General features: G+C 44.1%; 1 protein-coding gene across 4 annotated transcripts in view; it reads left to right on the forward strand.

Moving 5' to 3' along the window:
* The window catches only part of LOC135914402 (CLK4-associating serine/arginine rich protein), a 56,627-nt gene that overhangs the window by 16,136 nt on the left and 12,618 nt on the right, over nt 1-27,873 (forward strand). For 2 of the 4 annotated variants that reach the window (XR_010568302.2, XM_065447238.2), the window contains exons 10-17: nt 178-254; nt 418-456; nt 3,033-3,305; nt 8,517-8,597; nt 10,755-10,907; nt 14,006-14,335; nt 24,654-24,693; nt 26,964-27,063. Coding sequence is in view for 2 of the 4 variants with exons in the window: in XM_065447238.2 (XP_065303310.2) it covers nt 178-254; nt 418-456; nt 3,033-3,305; nt 8,517-8,597; nt 10,755-10,907; nt 14,006-14,335; nt 24,654-24,693; nt 26,964-27,063 (1,093 nt within the window). In the remaining 2 variants the exon portion in view is untranslated. Of the gene's footprint in view, nt 1-177; nt 255-417; nt 457-3,032; nt 3,306-8,516; nt 8,598-10,754; nt 10,908-14,005; nt 14,336-24,653; nt 24,698-26,963; nt 27,064-27,873 lie in introns of all 4 variants that reach the window. The other 2 variants (XR_010568303.2, XM_065447239.2) reach the window with 2 other exon arrangements.

The raw sequence follows: 27,873 nt of genomic DNA on the forward strand, positions 1-27,873 counted from the left end.
TCAACAAGAAACATGTTGGATTTTCTTTGTTATATCCAATAATTTGCTATATCTGTGTTTGTTATATTGAGATTGGACTGTAGTGCTTCACTCTCATCATCATTACATGGCAGTTGTAGGTGTAGCCTGTTGCGACATGCTGCTATTGAATTTAACTCTTAATCACAATGGTTGCAGGGGAGGAAGTCGCGCCGGGAGAGGCGGGCTCTGCGGGAGAAGAAACTCAAGAATCGTAAGGTCACCAGCCCACCAAGGTCGGTGTGGAATTTTTTTGCCACCTTTCTCTCAAGGTTTAGTTTTTTTTTTTCCGCCCTGTGCATCCACTGCACAAAAAGAAATTCCCTCATAAAATTGTCGATGCACGCGGATGCATGTGCATTAATTGTTGTTGACACGTGTCTCCTTCATTTCTTGCAGCTATGCAGCCAGAGCCAGCCCAACGTACAAGCCGTTCAGGTAGGGACTTTCACTACCGACAGAGAAATGTGATTATGAGGGATAAAACTGAATAGCACATCGATAGCCAGCTAATTGATTGAGTCCTCTAGTTTCCTTGAATACCTCCCATTCTAAGCACCCAAAAATCTTGTATATTTTTCAAGTGATTTATGCAGAAATGCAAATTACTGGTAATCAGATAGGCAAATAGAAGTTAATATCTTGTTGGACAGTGGTGACTCTAAAGTGTTAGACTTCGTAACTGCTTAAAGCTCTCTGAAGAGTTTGTACTACCTTTACCAAAGAGCTTAAATGCACATTTTATACAAGCACTAGCTGGTGTGGGGGGTTTGGAGAATCGCATATCTGTCTTACACATCGTACTGTCAGGTGCTCTTGCACCATCTACTGTGGGGGCTATAGAAATGCTGGTATTTAGAAAAAACTACCCAATTACCAGCCCAAAGGGCTCGCTCTCACTGGGGTGATAGGACGGACAAAATCTACATCTCCAATGGATGCTTCAGTGTAAGGCTCCACTGTCCAGCTAATCACTGTGAGATTCATTCCGGTGTTCGCTGCTGGCCAATCAGATGGGCGCTGAAGCTGTGCCTGAATACACTGCATCCGTGCCAATATGTTACACACACACAGCTGTGCTCTGTAAACTCAACTTGCCCATCTTGCTGAAAAGGGTGGGCAGAAAATGTGCTCGCAGATAATGGCGGTGCTCGTGGACGCAGAACTTCAGGTGAGTGGTATTGCTCACTTGTCAACGTTACAGCACAAACAAGTGTGTACTAAGCCTAAAGGGCACCCAAACAACCTCTGACATTTTTAGTGCGCTTTAAATAAACACGCATTCTGTACAAGATGCTGTGACGATCATGTGCATGAATTCATCAGGGTAAAAGCAATGGATTGGCCAACCGATGAGGAACGAGAGCCGAGGGGCTGAGAGCTGGCTGTGTGTTCTGAGAACAGAGACGGGTGCTTGTCCATTGTGTGCCATTGTTCATTCCTTGAAGCTTCCAGTCAGTTGATGTTACATGGAGGACGATTGGGGGTGGACAGAGGTGGAGCAAATCTTTTGGTCTCGTGTTGCTCTGCTGACGCGAGATGTAGTTTTTGCTGTATGGCACATACTTGGTAAGACGGAGCATATAGAAATATATGTGGCAAGGAGGAAAAGTGCCCATGATAAAGGTAGCGAAAATGATAAGCTGCCGTGGCCACAATGTCGTTCATTGAGCCCCAGTAACTTTGCTATTATGGCATCATTTAGGAAAATTTTCATCGCTGTATGTTGTTTGATTTACTACGCTGGTATATCAAACAAAAGACAATAAAAAGGACACAGAGGAATGTGTGCACATTTTACTGAGTGATGTAACAACTAGCTCCCAGTTGAAGCCTTATTGGCTCTATGTTCATTGTAGACGTCCACAGCTGTCACTATATAACAAAATTTCTAGCTGAGAATGATTTAGCAGCCCTTTAAAGGGCCCCTCACCAGGTCTGGCCGTTTTGAGCTGACAAGTGCAGAGCATACAATGCATGATACTGATCGTGGCTACAAAGTAGTACGTTGCTTTGCGCCACAGAAAGGTCTGAAATTTCAAACCAAATGCTGTTTTCCCTTCTCCTTGCGGCCACCGTGCTCCAAGCCAGAGGATGACGTACATGTGCTTATGCGCCTATGTACACATGTTTGTGCTGTGACGTTGCTCGTGGTGACACGTGACTTCAAGAAGTATTCAAGCCAACATCTGTTATTTTTGTAATATGCTGCTAGAATAGATAAATTAAAGCTTAGACAAATAATAAAACACACAAACCGAATGTCTGCATGTTTTTGTTTTACTTTGCACTGCAGCAAGAGAAAATGTACTTCTGCTTCATCTGCTTGTTCCCATGTCGTGCAGTCGCGCACGCAGACACCGAAACTATGTCATTTTCTACCGTGTTCCACCGCGGGATCATGCTCTGTGATCCGCTTGTATCCGCCTCGGTGTTCATGTAGCACTGACTTATACCGCTAGTCAGGTGTGCTCGTGTGCGGCGCGAAACAAGACAATCACAACAGCTCGTGCACGATGCTGTTGGCGGAAATGCGCCGCGCTGCAAGAAAGCGAGTGGAAAAAAAAACGAAAGCGGGGCTTGTGACGTATGTGCCGAGCAATCCTCGAGGTTCAGTATGGGAGAATGCGGGGAAGGAATTTCGCTTGCCGAGGCTAGACTGGGCAAGTGGAGAGAGTGCCTCATTTGGCAGTGGAGCTCGCCTCCTGAAATCATGGGTTAATGGCACTGAAATAATTCTATCTCTGCTATTAATGAGCCGATTCGAAAAATTTTTGCGGCAGAACACTCCTTGAGAACACGTAACAACTTCCACCTTATAAAATTTGCTATGGGGTCTGGTGAAGAGCCCTTTAAGGGCTCTGCCAAAGTGTTCTCAACGACATTCACATTTGCGAATATAGTCAAGTGAAGGTTTCGTTGCAAGTGTCTTGAAGGCTTCTGCATACTTTCCACTTTACTGAGTCACTTTGAATTGCCAAAAACATTCTTTTTTTTTCTTTTGGTCTCCTCAGAGCCCAGTCAAGTTCCCGGTCACGATCTAGATCTCCCCAGAACATGGGCGAGATCACCTTCATCACAAGCTTTGGGGATGAAGGGTCCGACGACGATGATGGCGCCACCAAGAAAGGCCATGCGAAAGCTGGCGGACCTTCAACAGCTGGTGTCGGCGGTGGAGCCTCGTCGTCGGGAAGCAGGGCTGCCGCAGCGTCCTCCAGGGGTGACGGTGGTCGTGGAAGCGGCGGCTTCTCCAGGCGAAGATCACGAGACCGTTCGAGGTTAGGAAGGTCCGTTAGGGCTTGACTTGTTCAGTTGCTAAGGCATTTACGGAGTGGAGCATCATGTGGGGCTGTAGTTTGTTTAGTACTAAGCAGGCAATGTTGAGGAAGCCACACAAGTACAGTAATACCTCGTTAACTCGAACTCGCACATCTAGAAAAATAGGCTAAGCTGAAATTTTCCGCGGCACCGAACCATTTCCCATACGTGCCATGTATTTATTGCCCTTTATCTCTGAAGTATTTTTGGGCCAAATTGTGAATATCTCGAAATCTCTTTTTGAGAGCGGAACAAAACTTTGCCGCCAGAACATTTAACATGCTTCACACGAGGCTGCCGCACCTATCACAAAGTGAATGTTTTCCCGGAATGTCAAGTTGAACGTAACGGCATAACAACTTTGTCAAGCAACCATGTGGCATGCCATGTGATGGGAGTGACGTGAGTAGTGGCAGCGTGGGTTGGAGGCAGGCTTGCATAGCACACTTGATGCTGTTCATTTTGTTCGCTTTATGGAGCACATCTGATTCGCCGTCAGAGATTTGATTTCCGTTTTAATCATATTCTAAGCAACGCATGCGGCATGGATTTACTGAAGCCGAAATCGCTGGGATGGCTACAGACGAAGGGGTTGACGACGATTGAAGGACATCGAGAAGTGCTGACATCAGCTGAAACAAAAAACGTGCTTCGCTTGCTGTGAAATGAAGTTGAGTGCAGCGGTGGTAACGATCGGCTCATGTGAATTGTGAAGCAGCTCGAGGATGCCTTTCTAGGTCCAAGTGCTACCACAAAGCAGACCAGCCTTATACAGTTTTTCTGTGCTGAATAATATGGCAGTGCCACAAGATGGAACCGATTGATATCGCTGGTATGTTTTTCTTTCTTTGAAACCTTACGAAGGGGCAGTTTAGAAGCTCTTGTTGAAAAGCTGGTCAGTGGTTGTGAATTTTTTAGAAAGAACTCGAAGTTTTGCTGCAACTTCCACAACTTTGCCTATCTTGAATATGCGCTTATCTCTGAATTTTTTCCAGTTTTTAGTACTTCAAGTTAACGAGGTATTACTGTAGCGTGGTCATAAATGTTTTACTCTGCGTGTTTTGCAGTGCTGTTGTTTTCACTTTTCTGTGCGTCCCATGATTTCTGCTGAATAACCACTTCATATACTCGTATTACACCTGAAACTAGCTGATGTAAGGGTTGCACCAAATCACTTATTATTGTGCTTCTTTGTGCCACTAGTATGTCATGTGTGGTGTTTTTGGCTGTTAGCGCAAGTGTGTGGGGGGCTGGTGGTCGTAGAAACATGTCAGTCCTCTTGCTCTGTGGTAAATAGGTTCAGATCTGTGACCCCTTCCATGTAATAATTACATCATATCTTGTGACGCAAAGGGATGAGTGTTAATTTAAATTGTTGTAAAATTCCGAGCAAGCGTCCCCCCTCAAGCAAGTCATAATTACTGGCAAAGTGTGTGTGGGGGAGGGGGGTGCAATCCCGGAACGGCACCAAAATTCAAGATGGCGACAACGAAATTTCCCCCTCCCCCTCCAAAAAAAAATGGCATGGGCGTTGATTTAAAATTTTATTGAACAGGAACGTTATTAAGTGAAATATTCGTTATTGCTGTTCATCACTCAATACAAGTCGAGCTCAGCTGCAGTGCAGTGCATGGCTACCGACGGACAGTGAACCGCGGCTTGGCCATGCTTGCATTGCAGCTGGTAGCACTGCAGATATCGGCATGTTTTCTTCTTCGTGTGAAATTGTTGCAGCTTCACCCTTTTCTTGCAATAACGGTAGCAAAACATTGCTGCTTGGGAGCATCGGCGGTTCATTCTGAAGCGCCTTCTGCTACAAATTTGAAGCGAGCCGGACAAATCTTAGTGACGATATCGGTGGAAAGTGATCAGTGGTGGTGAGCGTAGCCGCAACCACTCCTCTGTCGCTGAGTGCCCATGTCACTGTGCTGCTGGAAGATCCTCTGTACTGTGTGACAGGCAGATCTCGCCTGGTCCGCGAACTCCAAAAGGCGCGTTGCGAGTTGCTGTGTTGCTAACAGGGAGGGACGCACCTTAAGCAAAGAGACAAGCCACAGACACTTTTTTTGGTGAACTGGATTTGGCAGGCCAGTTTTGTCCAGATGAGGTGTGAAAAGCCTCCCCCCCCTCCCCCTCCGTCCTTGGAGCGGGGAGAGGGGAGGCTTTCCCAGAACGGTGTGGAAACTTGAAATTAGCAGTGGAGTTAGGGGAGGGGGGGGCAGGGGTGCAGTTGCACGGGTGGGGGCACTTGCGCGGGATTTTATGGTATAGGACGCATACAGTCCAACCCACCTTTGCACATATTCATGTGCTAATAAAAATCCCATTGTTGTAACTGATAATAGTTATAATAGGGTTGCACAAAAACAGAGGGGACAAACATTCAAACCCAATTATAGCATTACTGGTTTTAACAATACTGTAGTGTAACAATCAGCAGCTGCCCCACCCTGTGCTTTTGTGTGTTCTGTGGTAAAATAAACTGCATACTACAATGTTCCCAAGCTGCATTATTGGCTATAACAATTAAATATGACTACTGTGTGTGCACCAAAAAGTAAAAAAATGCAAAATAAAATATGCCAGCATCTGCCACGTCCACCTGGGTGCCGTGCAAAAAGGTGTTTAATTGCGGTGCGAAGGGGGGTGTGGGAAAGCAGCTCCTGTTTCCTTCCTTTATTCTTTCTTTCTCTTTAGAACTTTAAGTTTTTTTCTTTTGAAGCATGCACCCTCACCCTGTAGCCAGATTTAATTGTCATAATCGATAAAGGCAGCACGAAGCACCGTAATAAGCCGTTTATTTTGCCATAGAACACATACAAAAGTTGACAGTGCATTCTTTACTCGTTGTTATGTAGATGCATTGTTAAAACCAGTATCATTGTATGTATGTTTGAATGTACTTATATCCTTCTTTCATACATATTTTTGTTTGCAAATACAAGCAGTGAGAGAAGTCCCTCTGGCTTTTGTAACATGCCTGCTATGTATGAAGCTAAGTATATATTGGTCCATGGTAATCGTAGAAAATTACGCTACGGTAACTTGCATGCTTGTGCTTGAATCGTGCATTGGATGCAATAAATACTTATGACTGGGGTGGTGTAATACGAGGTGAGACAATACGAAGTAAGAACAGGACAGGAAAGAACGCCTCTCTTCTTTTGTAGCAGTCTCTTGTGGTGGCAACACATTAAGCACCTGTTGTGGTATGTGGCAGAGGGGATGCTCTCTCCTGTCCTGTTATTACTACATCATGTTTCGCATCATATTGCACCACAAGTATGAACCAACCAGCCTGGCAACAGGCACCAATGACTGTGGCAAGAAGCATGCCAAGGCATACTTGCATTGTGCCTCAGGAGTGGTTTACTTGATTCCACTTGATATGTGGAAATTAGCGTAGTCCAGGTTGCTATAGACTGAGAAAGAATAAAAGACCACTACAGACCTTGATATAGTGAAGTTGGCAAACTGGCAGTCCGATCCGTTATGCAGTTGACTTCCGTTAATTTGACCCAAACGGAACCGACAAAATTGGTTGAATTGTCTGGCAGGTCGAATTAAACATGATGCATTAAAAATGTCAAAACACACCACTTATTCATTTGGCAGCATTTGTCAGAATCTAACACGTACCCGACTCAAATGCGCACCCACATTCTGCATGTCTAAAGCAACCCGCCGTGGTTGCTCAGTGGCTATGGTGTTGGGCTGCTGAGCACGAGGTCGCGGGGTCGAATCCCGGCCACGGCGGCCACATTTCGATAGGGGCGAAATGCGAAAACACCTGTGTACTTAGATTTAGGTGCATGTTAAGGAACCCTAGGTGGTTGAAATTTGCGGAGTCCTCCACTACGGCGTGCCTCATAATCAGAGAGTGGTTTTGGCACGTAAAACCCCATAATTTTTTTTAACGTGTCTAAAGCAGAAAACTAACGTAGAAATTACATTGAAGCTCCTGAACAAAGTAGAAATCTAATGTGCATCCAATTTCTTAGCAAGAAAAATAGGTGCTATTGCACAATAGCAGCCAGTTTTCTAAAGCGAGCTTCATCGCAGTACATTTGTATTACATGCGAGCACTGTGACGGCGGCTTTGGTTTCGTATCCGAGTGCACAGAGCAGGCAACTTTCAACCCAAATTGCCAGAAAAAAAAAAGGCAAGCGTTAGAATCGTGTAACATGAGACATTGTGAGCTGCGGTTATTACTAGAAATTTCCTAGGGTAGGCATTTTCGACTGCAATGGCGTATGCTAAATGCATTCTCTGTGCCCTAAGCTCCACCGAGACGGGCACTGCCACTGAAGAGGTCGCTGTTTGGGTCACCATAGGGTTCAGGCACTTGCGTGCCGACTCAAGTTCGGATTATCCACCAAAGGCCAATTTTAGGATCGAAATACAGTGGCCTCTCTTTAAACGAAACCTGAAGGGACCAGGGAAATCGGTTCTGTTTATCAGGCGTTCTATTTATTGAGGTACAGAGCTGAATATAATTGCATGAATACAAAACCAGCCAACCATAAGGATAGCGTTCTATTTAAGAGACAATTACGTTGAAGCAATTTCTGTTTATCAAGATTCCACTGTAACTAAAGTTTGGGCCCATAGAAATGCATGCGTGGACACCAGCTGGGACCTTTGGTCAGGATTCGAAACGAAAAATTGGAACTTACCGGAGTCAAATTAATGGGAGTTTTCGGTATCGAAATTTCATTCTATTGTAGTTCCACCGTTTATGCAAGTAAGTACAGTTGCCGATGGATTTTTCTTGCATGGAAGGAGCTGCAACGTCTTCCAAATTATCTGGAAATTGGAAAAAGCAAATTTGAATGAGAAAAGAATTCACCTCAGTAAAATTGAGAGTCGTTGACGAAAGATGCAGTTTTGTACCATGTTAACAGTATTTTCTCATTGGTGCTACGAAGCGAAGCCAGCCACGCTATGGGATCCACTGTGCTTCCACGGCTGAAAGTGTCACACGTAGTGGGACGATGGGATGACTATATCATGAAGAGAGCCAACACTATCATAAACCTGCGAATATTTGATTAGCGAATCAAATTATTTGAGTGTTCATTATTTGATTCGAAATTGGATGTTGGAGTATTCGCGCACCCCTAAAATTTTCGAGTTCACAGGTTGGCAGATGTGTAAACGATGCTGACTTTTGTTGCAGGTCCAGGGATCGTCATGCTGGCTCCTCTCACGGTTCGAGCCGAGGGCGTCTGTCGTCCAGAAGGCGCTCCTCAAGTTCTAGGTAGGTGTGGAGTTCATAGAGCGATGGTCATCAAGTTTTGAACTCAAGTTCAGAAGCATTAAGGGAAGATGCAACTCGAAAAAGCATTTTCGTTAATACATGTTTGAGTTTTAATCAAAGTGGTCACCCTAGTAGAGCTTTTCCTGCTCCGTTAAAATGTGCTAATGATTTTCATGACGGTTTATGGTTTTTCTTTTGCACGTGAAGTACTGTAGGCACTCATTAATTCGACGCCGGTTAACTACATTTCTTGGTTAATGGGTGATGGGGGGGCAGGGCACACCATCACGTGCACCCCCTCTCTTCTCCTCCTTGAAATGTCTGTGCAACTGTATCCACTATTATTCAGAAAATGCATATTGAAATGATGAAATTTTCTTATTGCCTTATTTGTTTTGCTCATAGATGAAATAAGTGGAACTTTTATTTGTACGCCTTGCAAACGTTTTCTAGTTTTAAAACAGTTGCTCGTCTTGGAAACTATGTGCCTGCCCGTCCACTTTTGCAGATGCACTTTTAGTGTTATGTGTGTGTTGTGTGAACAGCAGCAGAAGCGAATCAGATATAGAATACTTTTCGAATAGTTTTCTAGTGAGGAATAGCTGTTATCAAAATTAATATAAAACGAGGTTAACATCCCAGTGTTCTTAAGGTTAGCAGCTTCTGTCACTATGTAGTACGTTATGAAGTGTTGTTTATTAACACTTTCCTGTGCGCGAGAAATTTGTCAATTTTTGGGTAGTCTAGAGATTGAAATCTTTTTTTTCTGCTACAGCAAATGCTTGATATTGAAATGTATGGTATGAATTTGTAGAAGGAATGAATGTGCTTTCTAATGCGATTATTTTCAAGCGAACATTTATTAACAATTCAAAAATTTATTTAATAAAAGGATGTTACGGAAACGAGAAAACTCCGTAAAAACATAGATGCTGCACCAAGAGAACATAACAAAAAAAAAAATTAAATATGCTTTTTAAACAAAATGGATGTATACAACATTCCTGTAAATGTAAGCTTTCTATATGTGGAAGTTCTTGAATACAAAGGAAAATGTTTGCCCTAGTGGCTGTCAGGCTTGTGTGACGCCTCTTAGGAACCACCACACGGCGCTGCAGAGCGGAATAATTTTGCAATGCCAAGGTCTACTGCCGGCCGCTTTCTTGCGCAAAACTACTCGTTGCTCCGCCACCGGCAAGTGGTCCTGCTCAAATGACGTTGGCGCCCTGCGGATAAGAACAGTGACCTTTAGAACACACCGGATATCTTTAGATGTGAGTGTGGCAGCGATGAAACGCCTCAGAGTAGAAAACGAAACTTGTCCGCGGATACCTGTTGACATTCCGGACCTATTCGACACACTTTCGCTGTCTGCGCTGAAGTCCAACGAATCAAAATCGCCTTCCGAATGTGTGCCGCCACCACCATCAAGAAAGTATGACGCAGACTCATTGGAATCCGTCGAAATTCGCTGTTTCCAAAGGGCATCTGCGCTTGATGTCGACATCGTGTTGGAAGCTGCGAGCGCTTGTCACGGCCGACCAAAAGTCGCTTTAAATATACTCCCACATGAAATAAAATTACACAAAAGTGAAACTGGAAAAATAGTCCCTCTTTTATGTGCTGGATGATGCTAGCTATCCCAAAATGCCCCGATCGGGACGAAATTTGAAGTTCAAACCATCAATAATGGGCTATTGATGGGTATAGGCGGGGTCAAGGAAGTGTTAAAGGCAGAAGTAGAGCATTAGGAGCAAAGAAGTAGTTTCTTCAATGCACAGGGCTCTTGAAGAGTGCGAATGATCGCTGTACAGCCTGTAAAGTATGGCTACGTAAGTGATGTAGCCAGTTCCACTGCACGCGTTCTCATATTTTATGTCTGTACTGTGCCCACAGCGGTGAAAATGTACCGTATTCCTGCTCCTACTTTACATTAATTTGGGCGCAGTTGACGTGAAATATTTGGAAAGAATTCGAAATATATTGTCATTGATGAATAGTGACTTGGATTTGAAGACTGAATCAAATTTGACTATAGTCTATTCATTATTCGAAGTTTCAAATATTTGCATACCCCTACTTTTGAGGTCAGTGAACTAAAACGAGCTGTACTGAGTTTGTTGCTGTTTATCTGGTATCCTCATTATTTCTTCGTAGGTCGTCGTCTGGCGGCAGGGTTCGCCGCAGAAGCCGTAGCCGAGGCCGCGCGTCGTACCGTTCCAGGCGGGGTTCCAGGCGGCGATCCCGGTCACCGCGACTGAGCTCGCCACGTCATAGGGGCCGCTGGACTTCATCACGCAGCCGTTCAAGGTTTGATAAATTGCTATACTTCTTCTGATAGGATGTACTGATTTGATTGTCGCCCATGAGAAGTGTGCAAATGGGTCTATCGAATTAAAACAGCAGAGTTCTGTTAATTCCACTCCAGCTAGTTCCAGGCTGGTGTCTGTACATTTCTTTGGGCCAAAAGCTTCATTATTTCTATCAAAAAGGTCCCGAGAAAAAAAGGTCCCAAGAAGAAACTAAGTACTGTGTAATCAGCAGAGACCGGAACTTTAGGCAAAATGCCTCTCTTTTTCTTCAATATATTAGTGCGAACTATCAATCTGGAAATGTTTGAGTGGCACCTTTATTGTGCCTCTAAATGCCCATTGATGTTGATGCCTATACAATGAAACCTCGTTAAACCGTAGTTGGCTGGCGCTCAGAAAAAGTATGTACTAAGTGGTAGTACTGCTTAACCGAAATAGTGTGGCATTGCCCACTTACCTGTTAGAAATGGAACTACGAGAGAGTGTGGTGAAAGGGCAGAAAACATGCAGTATTTATTCACTTTGCATGACAAAAGTATGCTATTTTCTTTTGATGCCGCGGCGGGCCAGCAGCGACGGCAGCAGCCTCAAACTCACTCGAGCTACGGGCGAGCTTTTCCACCAGCCCCCTCTTCTCCGCAAACACCCATATGAGGCTGACCTAACGTGCAGCATCTGCCCCTGTCAGGCCTGAAACGCCCGTGCTGTTGCTTTCCATGTCGTCCTCATCACTGTCGTTCGGCGACACTTCGGCAGTAACAGAGGCAATGATGGCGAAAAGTCAAACCTCGAAAAGTCGAACCTCGTAGCCAACGTATTTTCACGGTCGCAGCAGCATTGCTAACCGACTTATCCTTCGCATTCCGATTGCCACACACCGTAGCCAATGGTAGATCCCTTTTGCGTGCCAACACCGACTTCATGCCACATTTGACAGCACGAAAGATGTCCAATTTTTGTTCTCTGGTGAGCACCCAGTTTTTGTCCTAGCTTGCATGACACCACAACTTGGGCCACAACGCTCAGACTCTGGCATGGCACCGAAATGATGCTGATGTTGATGTGGCTTCACCCTTCCAAGCGCCCTCTGCGTTTGCGCTTGGAGGCCGTTTTGATCTCAGAGGCTCGTTGTTCTGGCAGGTCGCCTTATTGCCATGATTTCATGATGAAAAGTGGAAACACTACGTGTTAACCAATACGTACGCAGTAAGCTGGTACATTTTATGTGGGTACAAAACGCTATATGTTCAATGGCTGCTGAGTTGGGGATTTGACTTTACTACTTTTGAAACGAAACTACTCTTTAAGTGGGTACAGTTTAACAAGGTTTTACTGTATTGGGTTGTCAGGGCCTCAAAATGTCTTTTTTGATATTTTGCCCTAGTCTCATCCTGTTCATACAGTAAAACCTTGTTGATACGATCCCATTACCTACAATTTTCTGGCACCAACATTCGCTGATGTGAGCACAAAAAACAACCCAATACAGTTACTCTTATTTTTTACTGGTTCATATGTTCTCGGAAAACACAATTTTTTGGCACTGAAGTTTGTTACATTGCCAAAACGTGACTGTATGATACGCTTTCCGGTCGCTAGACCCCATGTAAACAAGAAAAGGCACAATGTGTGTGCGATGACAATCATAGCCGCTCGCCACACTTGTCCGCCCATCTCGTGTGAAAACGTCTGCACACACTTGGCTTTTCATTCCGCTACCAGCAAATCTCCTCTCTAGTTGTCGCACACCACATTCAAAGCTATCGCCAGCGACCCTATTGCAATAAGCATATACACCTATCTGTTTGAATATGCTTATTCTTGATACTCGAAGGGCTCGAATTGTTCTACACAATGATACACATCAAGGTGATCCTAGCATACTTGTCTGCTCACTTCACATATTTAGCTGACATAATCGGAAAAGCTGACTGCTTGGGTGCCGCTCTGACCGGGAATGGGGAGCGAATTTTGGGCGTTCAGGAAAGGTTCGCTATAATCCACATTTACCTGCTGCTGAGCGTTTGTTCGAAACTTCAACCTGTCTCGATCAAAAATTCTTGGCTTTCACTACAAATGTGTCAAAGGTTCTGACCGGAAGAAGGCAGTGGACCATTGAATGTTTTGAAGTACAAATACGTGAGGCTAACTTTTGCGGACGTTGAGATTGCTCCTTTTCTGCTTTTCTCCAAGACACAATGTGAACCGAGAAATTTTTAGATGGTGCTTCTTTGGCATTGCTTTCACAGCTTTTCTCATGGTGTCTAGTCACACTAGATTTATTTCAGATAAATCTTGTAACCCACACAACTTGCCTCATCCCATTTTATCGAGAAAATAAATTGAATATCACAAAACCAGTGTTTAGTGGACTGTGTTCCTTAGAAAATCATAAATTGTACTTAGAGGCAAAGTTGAAGCTCATAATAATTAGGCCTATGCATGCCTGAAGAAAGCTTTTTATGCCTATATATGCCTTAAATGACAGCTTCAGTGACTATTATAGGCACCTAAACGTAACTTCTTTATTGCCGGAGCATCCAGTTTCTAATAATGAGAAATGGATTGTAAATTTACAGCCGAACTTTGGCAGTAAGACAGCGGTGTGGATGAGAGAGAAAATGCAGGTAGTCGTTGTTGCAGTTGAGATTAAGACAGAGCATTGGCGTTTGGCAGGCCATGCAGTACGCAAGGCAGGTAACTGGATGCAGAATGGAGTTGGAAGGGTTAGGAATGGGTGCCAAGCAAAAGGAAGCATGACCAGGATTGGCAAAGAACTACACTAAACCTTCATTGTAACAAAGTAATCTGTACACAAAATTCACTTCATTATAAGGAGTACTTCGTTAAAAGCAGATGTGCTAAAGGAGAGTCATAAGAACGCGAAAACATGGAAGACTACAAGTAAATCGATATTTTGAATAATTTATTTCCTTATAATGCAGGTTTACTGCAGTCAGTGTAACAAAATGGGCAAATTTACAGGTATAATGTGGAGTTTGCTAGTATGAGACGCAGGTAGGTAATTGGAGAGGCTTTCGTCCTGCAGTGGGCATGAAAATAGGCTGTTGAATAACTAACACGTCGACAATACAGGTCGCGGTCCAGGCACTGGGGGCACGGCCGAAAGCGTTCCACTTCATCTCCGAGGTCGCCGAAGGGTCATGACCGGGAGCAGAGGTCGCGGTCGCGATCGTCACCGCCGCCTGCCCCACGCAAGCTGCCGAGCCCGCCCCGAAAGTCTTACTACCGTCACAGCCTGTCACGGTCGCGGTCAAAGTCACTGAGCAGCAGCGACGACGAGGAAAAGAAGAAGAACCGGTCGCGCAGCAACAGCTCCAGCAGTGAGACGTCAAAGGGTCAGCAGGGCTCGGTGGGTGCCGCCAATGGCACTCGCCGCAACTGGCCGTCGGCGGACGCAGTGAGGTGAGCTTGCTTTCACATTTGGCAAAGCTTGGCACAACTGTGGCAAAAGAAGCAAGATTTTGGCCTGTCTGAAAATAATTTTCACAGTCCTGCTGGTGCTTATGTGCAAAACGTGGTGCTATACTCTTCTTTTTTTTAGATTTGGGGTCATTTCCTGCCACTCGCACCAGACATTGAGGTTAACCATCGCTGATTTATTTATAAAAAAGTGTGATTGATGTTGTTATTATGACAACATGTTTTTGTAAAGTATTTCTGGCCGACTTAGTTCAGTCTTTGGCTGCCATCTTGTTTTGACAGAGGTGATGAAAATGCACCTTTAAGGGAGTAAACTAAAATTTTAAAGTATAGAATTTGTTGCACATTGCTCTCACTTTCTTGAATGATTGATAAAGTGTCTTTGTTTAGTTGACGGCTCAGTGTATGACTTTTTAATGGTTCATACAGGCGAGAAAAGGCACAAGATCAACAATGCTTACTACGCTTGTTCATAGTACACTTCTTTTAAATTCTTTTCTGACACATTTTGTGATTGAGATGAGTGCGAGTGAGCAGAAAAAAAAATGTCGCTCCTTGGAAAAGAAGTGTGCAAGAACAATGCTTAAATGTGTAAACAGAAAGGCTTACTGCCTAATCATCTTACAAATTGCGTAATGAGGCGGTGCAGTAAAATTATTCAAATTCAGTGCATTCTTTAGGCAAGAAGAGAATGATTAATTCTGAAAGATTAACACTTTTTATTGTGTAGCAGTTATACAAACAGTTGAGGTTTGCATACATATCGTCGCCGTGCTCTCCTGGTATTGATGGCACATGTGCAGGCCCGCACGGCGAGATTGCTGGTGTCTTGTTTGATAAGCACATTAGGTCTTCAGAGATGCGAGCGATGCGCGGTGCTTTCGGCTGCGCAAACAATGCAGCAAGGTGGATGTCGTTCCCGCTCAATCGGCTCTGCAGCAGACACGGGGCGATGTTCTGCCTTCCGCTGCAGGCGTGATCATTGTGCTCATAAACATTAGTGTTTCCACCGAGCAGTTGTGTGCGTATACTGGTATGAGGGTAACGGACAGTAAACGTCCAGCAAAACGTATTTAAAGGGACACGAAAGGCAGATATTAAGTCAACTAAGGTGATAGATTAGTGCTCGAGAATTGCTAAGGCATCAATATTATCGCGAACAGAGCCTTAGTAATCGAGAAATTGAGGTAAGTGCAGGACATGATTAGAGACTCCCCCAGGGCATTCAAGTACTTTCCTGATGACGAAAGCACCCCTCAGTTAAATTCTGTCAGTGGTACTCAACTACTCCTTGCAAAAAACATGCTTCTGTTGTATTATAAGATGAAATAAAGTGCTACTTGTCCACAAGTTCCATTTCATTCTTAAAAAAAACTCATTGAAATTACTGTTAACGACACTGGCGGTCTAAAGATTTCGCTTTCGCTCAACTCCGTGCTGTCCACCCTTTCATGTTTCAGTATCGTTATCGCGTAGGGCTGTGCTAGTTCTGCTGGCTCGTGAAACTAGCACAAACTGCAAGTAGCAGAGAATTTAGTTTCCATGTGATGTCGCGGGATGCCTGAACAGTCTACCCCACTTGACCAAAAAGCAGCTGCAGCGGCGAATCCACCACTCTGTCTTGGCTCGGTACTGCCATCTGTCGGGCGCCGTTTTACTCACTGACAGCAGCAAAGGGTGGTGATGACGTATGCAACGTCACCACCCCCCTGGTTAAGTGACGGGAGATTTGAATTACGAAAAAGGTATTTGGACCCTTCAGATCCAAATTTCTCGTGAATGAAGACTTTTTTTTTTATCACGAAACAAGTGTGAGATTTCTGGGATGGTATTTAAACAGTCCACGCCAACTTAGTATTTGCCTTTAGTGTCCCTTTAATCTTTTCATTTGGTGCTGTCAAATGCCAACAGTTTTCCGTTGGTCTCGTCTTGAGCACCATCGAGGTGCGACGCTTGCAATACTGATATTGGCTTTCCCTAACTATGCCACATGCGACGGGTGAAGGATTATCAAGGTTAAGCATTGCGTTCAAGCTCCTTGAATGGCGTGCTAACAATGTGCTCACAATGTGCTCATGCTGAATTTTCTTTACTGCACATATTGTTAGAACACCATCCTAAGCGTTCGAGCACAATGCTAAACCCTGCTGTCACTGATAATGCTTCGCTCTTTGAGTGAAACTGCCAATTTTTGTATAGACAAGAAAATAATTTTTAAAGGTGATGTCTCTCTCATCTGCGTTGCTCTGCGTGGCACTTCACTTTTTTATGCTGTGTGCTTTAACTCTTTCGGGACCGGGGAAAAAACAGGCAATTCTGATGGGTGTCAAAAATTATTTTTTATTACGAATAGTCATTGCGCTATATTGCTGCAATGTTTATCAAAATGTAGCTAATTAGATGGTCTTTCATGCATAAAGAAAGGTTAGACTTAAAAGTGATATATAATATTTTTTTAAAAATCTCAAATTCAAGATTTGCTGAAAGAACAACATAAAAAAGTTGGAAAAGTCATGGATATACAAGTGGAAAAACATAATAAAAAAAATTCAAGATATACAAAATGTGCTACAATGCCTCCTTTCTTGCTTGTGAAAATTTGGCACGCGTATCTACAACTGTCTTTTTTGTGTGAAATCTAGCTTGCACCAGTGGTCAGCCACTCAGGTCCCACGATTCTTGTGCCACTCGACGAAGCAGTTCCGGGCAGTCGTAAAACACAAGTGAACTTGGCATGTGCTGCAAAACACATTAGTTTTGAGCTCGATTTTCTTCTGCTCATAGCACAGCTTGCAATTTCTGCGTTTTGCCACTTTTTCCGGCTTGTGGAGTGCATGTTTTGCGACGGGTGGTGGAGGCGTGTGTGCTTGCTTGGCACCGTCAAGATTCAGAAGCTGCCGAATGAGCTCTTCTCTAAAAGCTAGGTGGTCAAACCCGGCAGTGCGTGCCAGCTCAGGAATCTCTGGGTGAAATGTGCGGTGAGCTTGGAAGAGTATGAAACTGTTCACACATGCAATATCGATGCAGTGGAAGAACAGAGTCTTCCACCACCGTACGCTTCTCATGAGAACATTATAATATCCAATCATTTGATCCGATTTATCTACGCCTAGCATGCCAGCATTATAATCGTGGATCAGCAGAGGCTTTGTTATAGATATCTGAGTCCAGGAGTTTTGCCTTCTTTCCCTTCTTTTTGCGGTGACCGTGTCATTTGCAGTATGAACCGTGCTCATCATGTTGACAACACGCCGGTCTTTCCACTGAAGGTACAGGATGTTCTGATCGCGCAACCATCGAATGTCGCCACGTCGAGCTTTTTTTTCCCACCGTGCATCCTTCAGTTCGGCAGGAAATCCTCGGCGATCCTTGCGTGTGGTTCCGCAAGCCAATGTTTTTCGGCTGAGAAGATGACTGAACAGGCTAGTAGAAGTGTAAAAATTGTCCATAAAGATCCTGTAGCCCTGATCAAGATATCTGTGACACAGCTGGCAAACTACGTCGAAAGCTAAGCCATGGGGCCCTGGCTGCTCACGCTTACCGGTATACACACTAAACTGCACAGTATATCCGGTGCCAGGGTCAGCTAGGACCCATAGCTTGTAGCCCCATTTTGTTACTTTATCTTTGATATACTGTCGGATGCCTGACCGCCCTTTCGATTTCACCATGCGCTCATCCACGGAAAGATCGCGATGTGGCTGGAAAAGATTCGCTGACACTTCGTTCATGTGTTGCAGGAGCCACCACATGTATCGGAGCTTTCCTCTTGAACTTTGAGTGACATCGTCCAAGTCTGCAACTTGCAACATTGCGAGTAGAGCTATGAACCGGCGTCGCCGCATGATCCGTGGTGGGAGCAGACCGCTGTACAGATCTCCTACGTTCCAATACAGCTTCAGCCGAGGAACCTTCACAACGCCCATGTAAATTACGAGTCCGATAAACTTTAGCATTTCACTTGGGGTGACTTCTTCCCAAGATCCATCGGAACAAGCATGCGTTGGTTTTTCCAAAATGTGAGTCCAAGCATACTTGTTCGTGTTGTCACAAATTGTTTCGATCACATTCATCGAGAAAAACAGAAGAAAGAAGTCCAGAGCAGTCAAGAATTTCTTTGATCCGCTTCTGAGCGCCACGGCCACTTCTGCGTCCAAGTACACGCCAGGTTCCCGTCGCGGCGAAAACTCAATCCGCTTCTGCGCTGGCGGAAGCAGATCATTGCCGTAGCTTGTTGAGACCCTATCAATAAAGATAAAATAATGAGAACATATAGCGAGCCCGTTCACCTACTCCAGAAAGAAATGAATGTGGAACTATGCTCACCTTCGGCTACTAGATGAAGTCCGTGGCTCATCATCATCTGAATCGGAGTCCGAAATAAAATCGGAGCTGCCGAAGTCGTCTTCAGACTCTTCGCTGCTCGGTTCATCAAAAAAATTCGTTGCCGAAGCAGCGGAATCGCGCGATTGACGGCGTTCTTTTCGAGCAACCGGACGCGAGCACGACGCCATTTTCCACTGCGTCCGCCGCCGCCGCAATCGAGAAAATTCTCTCTCGCGTATCGCCACCTGCTGGAAATGAAAGAAACTATGCCGAAACCGAGAGTCTAGTTCCTGACGACCTCCTAGATGGAGCTACATGTCCAAGCGCGCGGAAATTTGAACGGGGCAGTGCGCGCAAAACCGTCGATCATATATGATCGATGGCCTATGGGCCGGTCCCGAAAGTGTTAATGGAACCCCGCAATACATTTCTAAGGCCACCATTTTTGCTCTAGGTGTTTTCTTAGCACGTAAAAGAACTAACAGCAAAAGAGACTACAATAATCAATTCATGCAAGCCCAAGTTATGAGTCACAGAATGTTCAAAATACAAGCTAAATGAGAATAACCCTCAGCTTGAATTTCCGTGGCACTAGTTATTTCACTCTTTCATGGTGTCACAAGGTGATGCCCAATATAGCTGCAGAGCATCAATGTCACATAAAGTTGGCATGCCATGGTTGTTGAGCCTGCTGAGCTGTTTGATGGCATTCCCATGCCCCCTGTGACCTGCGCGGCTCGATCTCGGAGGCTGTCCCCTCGTTTGTAGGGTTTTAACAGCCTTCGCAAGACAGCCGTAGAGGTGCCATGTGGCCAGCATGTTGCAAAGCTTCATTCCCGTGGTTGCAACACTTCGTGCATGGCTGTGTGATAATCGGGCAGTACTTGAAATGGTCGCACTAAAATGTAATGCCGTTATTTTTTTTTTTTGCTTAGTGCTTGCAGTATCGTGCAAATATAAATTGAACATTAAATTTTGACATCATGTTTATTGCACAAAGTACACAATATCTCTGCATCGTGATGCTGCCATCAGTGCTGCTTCTTGAAAAAAATTTAAGCACCTTTTTTTTTTTCGCAGCAAATATAAGAAAGGAAATGACGAGAGATAAAAGATTGTGTACTCCATGTTTGCAGTCTCACCCAGTTTTCTTTCAGTGTCAAGACTTTGTTCTAATGATACTACAGATTGGCACAATTTTTTGTGCCAGAGTTCTTGCAAAGTGTCTTGCTGGTTGGTGGCCAATCGATGAGCAAGAAGGGATTTTGCTCATTTTAGTGCATCTTTGCAGCTCAGCACTTCTGTCTGTAGTAGAAGGTGGTAAAACTTGGTGGATTCCTCCAGTTACAATTGCAAAGTAATTTTTCATGTAGTGATTGGGGATAGTGCGCTAGCCTCAGGTATCTGTTGTTGCAGTCTTTAATGTAACAGAGAGCTGCTCCTGGTAATGGAAGGGGCATTGTCACTTGTCCTTTTTTTTTCTTGCTTTCTGACTTATCAGACATGTGCTGTTAGTAAAACTGACCCTCTGTGTATTGCTGCGTTAAGTTAATCATTGTCCCTAATTAGCATGGGCCGACCTGTATGCCGATTCTATTGCTACATGAAGTCTGTTTCTCCATGTTGTGCAGGGCACCATGCTTGTGAATCTGCATTTGCATTCAGTTTCAGGTTACGCGCGAAAGTGAGATCAGAGAGCAAAAATTATTGAGATTTTGAGAAACCACTTGTTTTGGCATTTTCTCTGCATCATGTTCAGGTAGTTTACCTGAAAAGAAGCCCTATTAAATGCCTGTAAAGAGGTTTCGTCAGTGCACACGCAAGAAAACAAGCTTGAAACAGAGCAAGTATGCTGAAGTTCACGGACCAGTCTTGTCTTTCCAACACTGTCGAGCATCGCGAATCTTGGTGTCAACTGACAGCTTGAAGCTCACATTTTCGTCTCCCTCAATTACAGTGACAGGATGAGGAAAGCAGAAACAAAAAAATGGCTGTGGCTTAGCTAAGGTTAAGCCCAGGATGCGAAGCATACTAGCCTTTATTTTAACGCGACAGCGTTAAGGAGCTCGTGTCGCAGAAAAGCCGGTGTCGTCGGCGTCGGCTCAGGCGTGCAGCACTTGCTCAGGCGCACATTTCATTGTCGCGCCGAACGCTGCGTTGCTCGACGCTGACCGCGTCCGATGCGGGGCGCGTAGCCGCTGCGCCGTAGCAAAGCCACCTAGAAACAGTTTCTGTAGCACGCCGCAACCTTCGCTTCTCATTCCAACGAGCAGCTCTGTCTCCAGGAGGCATCTCACCTCGTGAGTGTCTAGCAGAGGCAAGCGCAGCTGCTTATATACCGCCGCGAGCGACGGCGCGAGTTGGAGCCCCGTTTCTCCTTTGTCATGACGTCACAGTGTCACGTGGTATTGAAGGCGACACCGCCGCGCCTGAGGAGCTGGGTTGAGCTCTAGTAATATGCTTCGCATAAAAAATGTTGGGGTTTGGTCTGACAAAGCTTTCGGTGAAAGTGAACCTCCTATTTTCTGAGCGCACCGACGTGCTTAAAGGGACACTAAAGGGAAACAATAAATCAGTTTAGACTAATAAAGCATTGTTTGAGAACCCTGCAGGCAGTTATTTCAAGAAAATAGTTTGAATATTCGATGAGAAAATGAAGGTCCAAGTAGCAGTATTTGAATATCGCGCCGAAACGCCAGCGCCGGTACGTCAGCGTGACGTCAGGGATTCCAAAGTTTGTTTTCGCATTTGGGTCGCGTTGGCTGAATAAAGGTTCCCGAAACTTGGCATGTTTAATATTTGCTTCCTTTAGGACACAATGTAGTCAATCTGTACCGCTATATATAATTATTAGGCCCTAGAAGATGCCATCAAAATCTATGACGTCACAGCCCCCAGGCGCGGGAACTTAAGTAGGCGTCGCCACCCGTATTTCGTTCTTGCGCTTTTTCTGGCTTACCAAACGTCTTATCGCTGTAAGAGTGGTGTTTTTGGTGTTGTAGAACGGTGATTTACTGATGCAGAAGAAATCACTTTTCACTTTAGTGTCCCTTTAAGGGCTCCTTTTGGTTGGCTGTTGCTGTACGAGCTGAAGTGGTGAAGCTACCAACAGCATACTTGCTTGCTTCAAGAACTGTAGTAAATCCGCTGTTCGTTAAACACAGTGCCTATATCTGGTGAATTGTTGCTTACTTTAGGAACATTTCATGCATTCAGAAACAAAGCGCAGGCCTTCTGTGGCAAGAAAGAGGTGATGGTTATTGCAAGCATGATTCTGTGAGCACACTAAAGAAAGTTCGCACCCTTTGGGGCTTATTTTGTCCCCAAACAATCATTTTCATAAGCCGTGCAGCCTTTTCTCTACGCCCATTGTATGTGGGGGCTGTCCGAGTAACCAAGGATGTCCTAAGTATTGGTGTCTGAATTATTAATGTCTGAATAATCTGCCGTTGCCCGTGTACCACTACTAATACATGCCGAGAAAACCAAAGGAAGCACTCTTAAGCTGTCGCTGCGAACCCTTAAGCAGATGTCGATTTTTACCAGCTGTTACTGTAAGACCAAAAGAAAAAAAAATGCCTGTTATCTGTCCCTTGTTCCGTGATGCTTGCCTGTCAACTGCACGATTAAACCCTTTAGGTACTAGTATTTGAAATGATTTCACCTGTTGGATTAAGGAGTTAGGTGCAGTTGTGTGACCTAATTGCTTCTTTCCGTTTAATATGGTTATGGAAATCCATTGGTGTGTGTTTCAAAGGCGCACGAAGCACTTTTTGAACACGGTTAAAAACAAAACAGAAACGTCGATCTGTAGAGAATGTTGCTGTGAACATGAAAGCCAAAGGCCACACTGCCGCTTGCAGCAGAGAACCTGCAACTTTGTGCAATAGATTGCTTGCTCTCGCTCCTACGACTTTCTAGGCTCTTGCATCTTTTTTCCTCTACGCCATGTCTGCGATGACATGCGACAGCTCAGTGACAGCTCGGCTCAATGACATGCGACAGTGCGACAGCTCATAGACGCCAGCCATTGGTCATATGCATCCTTGCCCTTCCAGATTTTCTAGGGAACAAAGTAGCCTTAGTTGTTGTTGCATCTCACCTGTCCTGTCACAACTGCTTTGTTGTTGTCAGGTGCCTTTCTTGAATGCCAGCATCAAGTGTTTACTAGAGGCTCACCGCAAATAGAAAAATGAGCAGTAAGGATTGCTGTTACACTGGTGAGTTGCACTGGTGCATTAAGAGAGCACAAAGCTGTTTATGGTTCAAAGCAAACACTGAACCATAAAGGCACAAAGCCTTTTATGGTTCAGTGATTCCTGCAGGTACCGTAACATTCTATAACAGGTATCCAAGGTGGAGAAAAGCAAACAGCAAAACTAATCTTGGAAATGTGAGTGTCAGTCACTCTAATGGCATGACTTGTCAATCTGGTGCCACCGATAATCTTGAGTCTCCCGGACATTTTGTGAATGTCCATGTGTTGTCATGCTGAAGTTAGGCCTGCGTATGGTATCTTCGGAGGGTGCTGCCTTAGGTTATCAATTGTGCAGGGCGGCACAAAAATGGTCTATAAATATCTTCTTGGCCACACTTTGCATCATTATGATGGTGAAATAAAATGAGAAATTCAAAGAATTGTAAGCTACCTCTGATGTCATCAAAAAGCCTTCGGTGCATTGCTAAAACCTGCACTGAGAATGTATTTTTTTTACTTTTTGGCTCTTTTGTCATTTAGATGCACGAAATACCATATAAATTCTGCACTTTCGCATCAGAAAAGCAGTGTTTGTAGTTGTTTGTAGGAACAATAGGCAGTGCATTGCAGTTCGCACCGCTTGAGCCGATATGAATCGGCGAGTTGAGACGAAATCGTGTTAGGCTATGTCTACGTTTCACCATTGTAATTTCATTCAGGTTAGGTCCTCTTAAAAAATTTACCTGGCAATATACTCCTTGAAAGGCAATGCACTCATTCCAATGTGTTGCTTACATTCAAACAAAGGTGTTTTAGGGCTGCTCTTACATTTTACAATGAAGCTTTAAGAGCAGTTCCGCAACTTTTTTTGTGTTGAGGAGCCCAACATGCGACGGTGTATGTCGATAACAAATGCAATGCAACAGGTGTTGGAGCCCCAAATTTGATTAAAAATGCAATGATCAATGATTTTAAACTAAAAGTTACTTTATGAAAGGAAAAATTGCCATCCACCCACCCGTATGTAGCACGAAGCTACAAAGAAAACCCACACGGGTTCTTCAGCTACAAAGCTTCATAGTGGAGGAAAAATTCATCCTGGTCCGAGGCAGTTTTCTTCAACATTGAAGCTCTGTTTCTGCAAAACCCGAGTGGGTTTCCTTTGTAGTTTCGTGCTACATGCGGGTGGGAATAAATTTTTCCCTTTCATGAACCTTCCTCCACCTTGCGGAATTCCACATAAGTTATTTGCCATAAAAGTTATTTTGCATACATCTAATTCAAATAGACCGCTTATATGCCCAGTTCTTTTTAATCAGTAATCCGCAGTTTTTGTTTCCTGGGTCGCATCATAGAAGATCCATGTTGGAGGTCAGCTAGGAGGTCGTACAGCTGCAGTGGTGAAAGCTGATGCCATGGTGCTGCAATTGGGGGGCTGTTGCTAAAAAAAGCTAGCCCTAATCGTGCTCTAATGCTGCAGCTGTGTTGGAGTGCGGTCATGAGCTGGCAAACAGACCCCTAGTATTTCCAAAGTGTTGAGAACTCGCTTATATAGCTTTGGTGTCTTTGATGTGTCAGTTGTCGGATTGGCGTGCATCTGTGAAGAATTTTTTAAATGGTCATCATGCACTAAATGATGGCCCTGTCATTCGTCAGTGACGACTTGTGCAGCATCTCAGTGCATGTGTGGATGAAATAATGCAAACTTTAGTGAGACTTGATAATTACCTTTCGTTGCAGTAAGTGTTCTTGCCCTCTCTCTCTTTCCTCTTGCAGACCCAACGTCTCTGTGGGTAAACCAGGTCCTGCCTCCAAAGTCAGTAAGCTCTTGGTCTCACTTTCTCTTCTACTTACCTCCTCTCCCCCACAACCAAGTTTACAAAAACAGCAGGATTCATTCCTCTGGGCTGCGAAAAAAACCCTCAGATATATTTTTTTTCTAACATTTCTAAAATGAAAAACCTAATTTGTTTGGTTATTGAATTTCCACATTACAAATTTCACCTTGCCCTCGCTGATGTTGATGTGGAACTGCATCCAGTGTGAAAACATTTTATCAAGCCTTTTTTTGGGGAGATAAACATTTTTCTTGGATAGCCACTAAAGGAAGTATTTTTCCTCCTCTTAGTAGGACAAGTGTCCTTGTCACGTTTTGGCTATATTTACTTTCTTAATGTGTGTCACCTGTCCTTGTGTATATTTGTTTGTTCAATGGTATGTTTGTGACCACTGGAAAGATGTTGTGGTAAGCAAGAAATGGGATGTCGTGTACGCCGGACGCTGGCTTGTTGCTTTTACAAGTTTCCTGGACAATGAAAAAAACTAAAGCAGCTGAACTCTTTCTCAAGAAATAGGGCTCGCCTGTTTGTGTGAAGACCTGATTAGTTATTGGGTAACTTTTTTTTGCTCTGAACTCCTCTGTTTGCCATTTGCGTTACAAGACTGCAGGTAATACTTCATGCTCAAATATGTACAGTTGCAAGCAAAGGTTTTAGAGACCCCATCCAGCACGAAATAAATTGTTTTGAAAACGAGGTCTTAGTTGAGAACCCACATACACCAAAAGAGTTGGTGTATGTGGGTTCTGGGTATCTTGTAACCACTTCAAGAAAAAAATGGTACATTAGGTGACTTGTAGATGTCATATGAACATGGAAATGGCATTACTAGATGCCTCGTCATGCTGAGAACACGTAGCAATAGTTGGCAACCAAGCATACAATCAAAAACGGGTGTAATTAGTCATAAACAGGGTGGGGTGTGAGTCTACGTGTCGCTGTCACCCTCTGTCGTGCCGCCGCTAAGTGCCATCTAACTTAACTGCTACGTCCTCCGCCAGATGGCACGGAGGGAGGGTGCTTTGATGCAGATCTACCACCGTGCGCGGTGGGAAGGAGGGCACCTGTCAAATATGGTACGATTAAGGTACAAAGTAAGTGTAATAATAAACGTGAGAAACAGACCGAATGGAGCCGTATAATTAAAATTCATTTATTTAATCATTTGGACAAGCACGTATGTTGACCTTGTCTTCTTTAGCATTGACACTTGGTTGACCCTTCTTTTTTTTTTTTAATTCACAGTTTAGTCATGCAGACTAAAGCCCTGTGATGCAACCCATATGTGCATGTTCGAGTGATGCAGTGCTCTGAAAAAATTAACTTGGTGCAATGGTGCTTGAAGAAATTAATTTTTTTTTGCTGATGTTTTCATACTTTACCTTGTGACTGTACATATTTGCAAAGTGTGAAGTGATAGTATTGAAGCTCACACCTGGCTTAAATTGCCACAACCATCTTTTCAGTGCAATTGCAGGTCTCTCTAAACATTGGCACGTGACAGCTCGAACCCATTTGCACTTTGAAACCGAAGGGCTATACTTCAATTGCTGTTTAAACCCAGTTTATGATCAGATTTGTGTAGCATGCAATTAATTCGTGTTTTCTTGCTGCATTATTCTGCCAGGCAGGAGATTCCATTTAACATGAGTGCAAAGTTTTATATGTCAAATTTTGATTTAAGCACGGAAAACTTCTTGCATAGCCTGAAGGTAGCGTACTTGATATTCTCAAACAAGTTTTTATTAGTAGATACTTCATCAAACCAATTACTGATTCGTTACCATACTAATGTAAGTTTTCACTCAAATTACATCCCATTGTTTAACCACACCACATAGATGCATCTTTCTAACGATATCACATACATGTGCTGTAGCAAGCCAGTTTTGGAGCAGAAATAAAAGCAGATGAAGTGGAATGTTTATGCTGCAGCTAACAGTAGAGATACCCTACTCCCAAATACATGCACCTGGTTTCACGTTGCTCATGATGTTGCTGTAGCTACGAGGTAGTCATAGTGACAAGCAATTGCTGCTAGACATAAAAACAAATTAAAGCCAAGTTGGGTAACAGCTGCTGTTGTTTGTAGTGGTGAAATAGATTGTGCCTCAGGTGGTCCTTTCATACTTCTTTCAAGCTTGTGGCTTGTTCTGCGCTTGTGCCAGCGGCGTGACTGACTGCAGTGCATGTTGCTGGTGGGTGCTCTTGTCTGACTGAATGTTGGTGGCCCGTTCTTTGTTTCTAGACACCAGCAGGGGCCAGTGCAGCAGCTGGTGGAGGAACGGGAGGTCTCACGTTGAGGGAGAAGCTCAAACGAAAGATGCAGGCTGCTCTCAACAAGCAGTGTAAGTGCTCTGCGTTGTTTTATTTCTTCAGCATCAATCAATCAATCAATATACAGGTGTCCCAGTTAATGTTAGTGGAAGCCCGAAAAAGAAAATATAAACTTAGTACAGTGAACTTTCTTTAAACGGAACCTCAAGGGACCAGGGAAATTAGTTCCTTTTATCAGGAGTTTGAATTACTGAGAGACAAAGCTTGAGCATTGCATGAATAAAAAGCCAACCAACAGTGAGGATGGTGTTCCGTCTAAGAGGCAGTTCGGTTTAAAGAGACCCTGTAACGATTTTGATGATTTTGTACAAACATACCGAGTCGTTATAGTAGGTCTGTCTGATCATTGACGCATCTAAGTGCTCCACATAAAGCGTGTAATTTATTGTAAGGTTTTAAAAATCTACATCGCTGCCGATCGCTGCACACTGCTTGGCTGAATATTCAGCCGCCCCTAACCATTTGACTTAAATTGCCTTAATGACGCTAGTAGAGCGAGCTCTCCGATTGGCTGTCCAGGGAATTTAAAAACGTTGGTCCAGGGCATGTTATCAATAATTTTTCCAACTTTATGGTGAACAAATGTTGCTCATAATAGCAAGAATGTTAGTTGACTTGTTTCTGTAAAAAGAAAGTAACGGAAAGAGAATGCACTCTGCCTTCACTAAAGCACTTCTGGCACACAGCAAGTGTCGTCTGGTTGTTTTACCATGTGCTCAGAGTTGACGACAGCTCCGCAGTCAGTGTCGGTCTCAGTCTTTTCGCGAGCACCGTGATTTGCCTTTGTTTCGTTGTAGGCTGCAAACATAGCGACTGTCAAA

This window comes from Dermacentor albipictus, chromosome 7, assembly GCF_038994185.2.
Source record: "Dermacentor albipictus isolate Rhodes 1998 colony chromosome 7, USDA_Dalb.pri_finalv2, whole genome shotgun sequence".
In the NCBI taxonomy this organism is placed as follows: Eukaryota; Metazoa; Arthropoda; class Arachnida; order Ixodida; family Ixodidae; genus Dermacentor; species Dermacentor albipictus.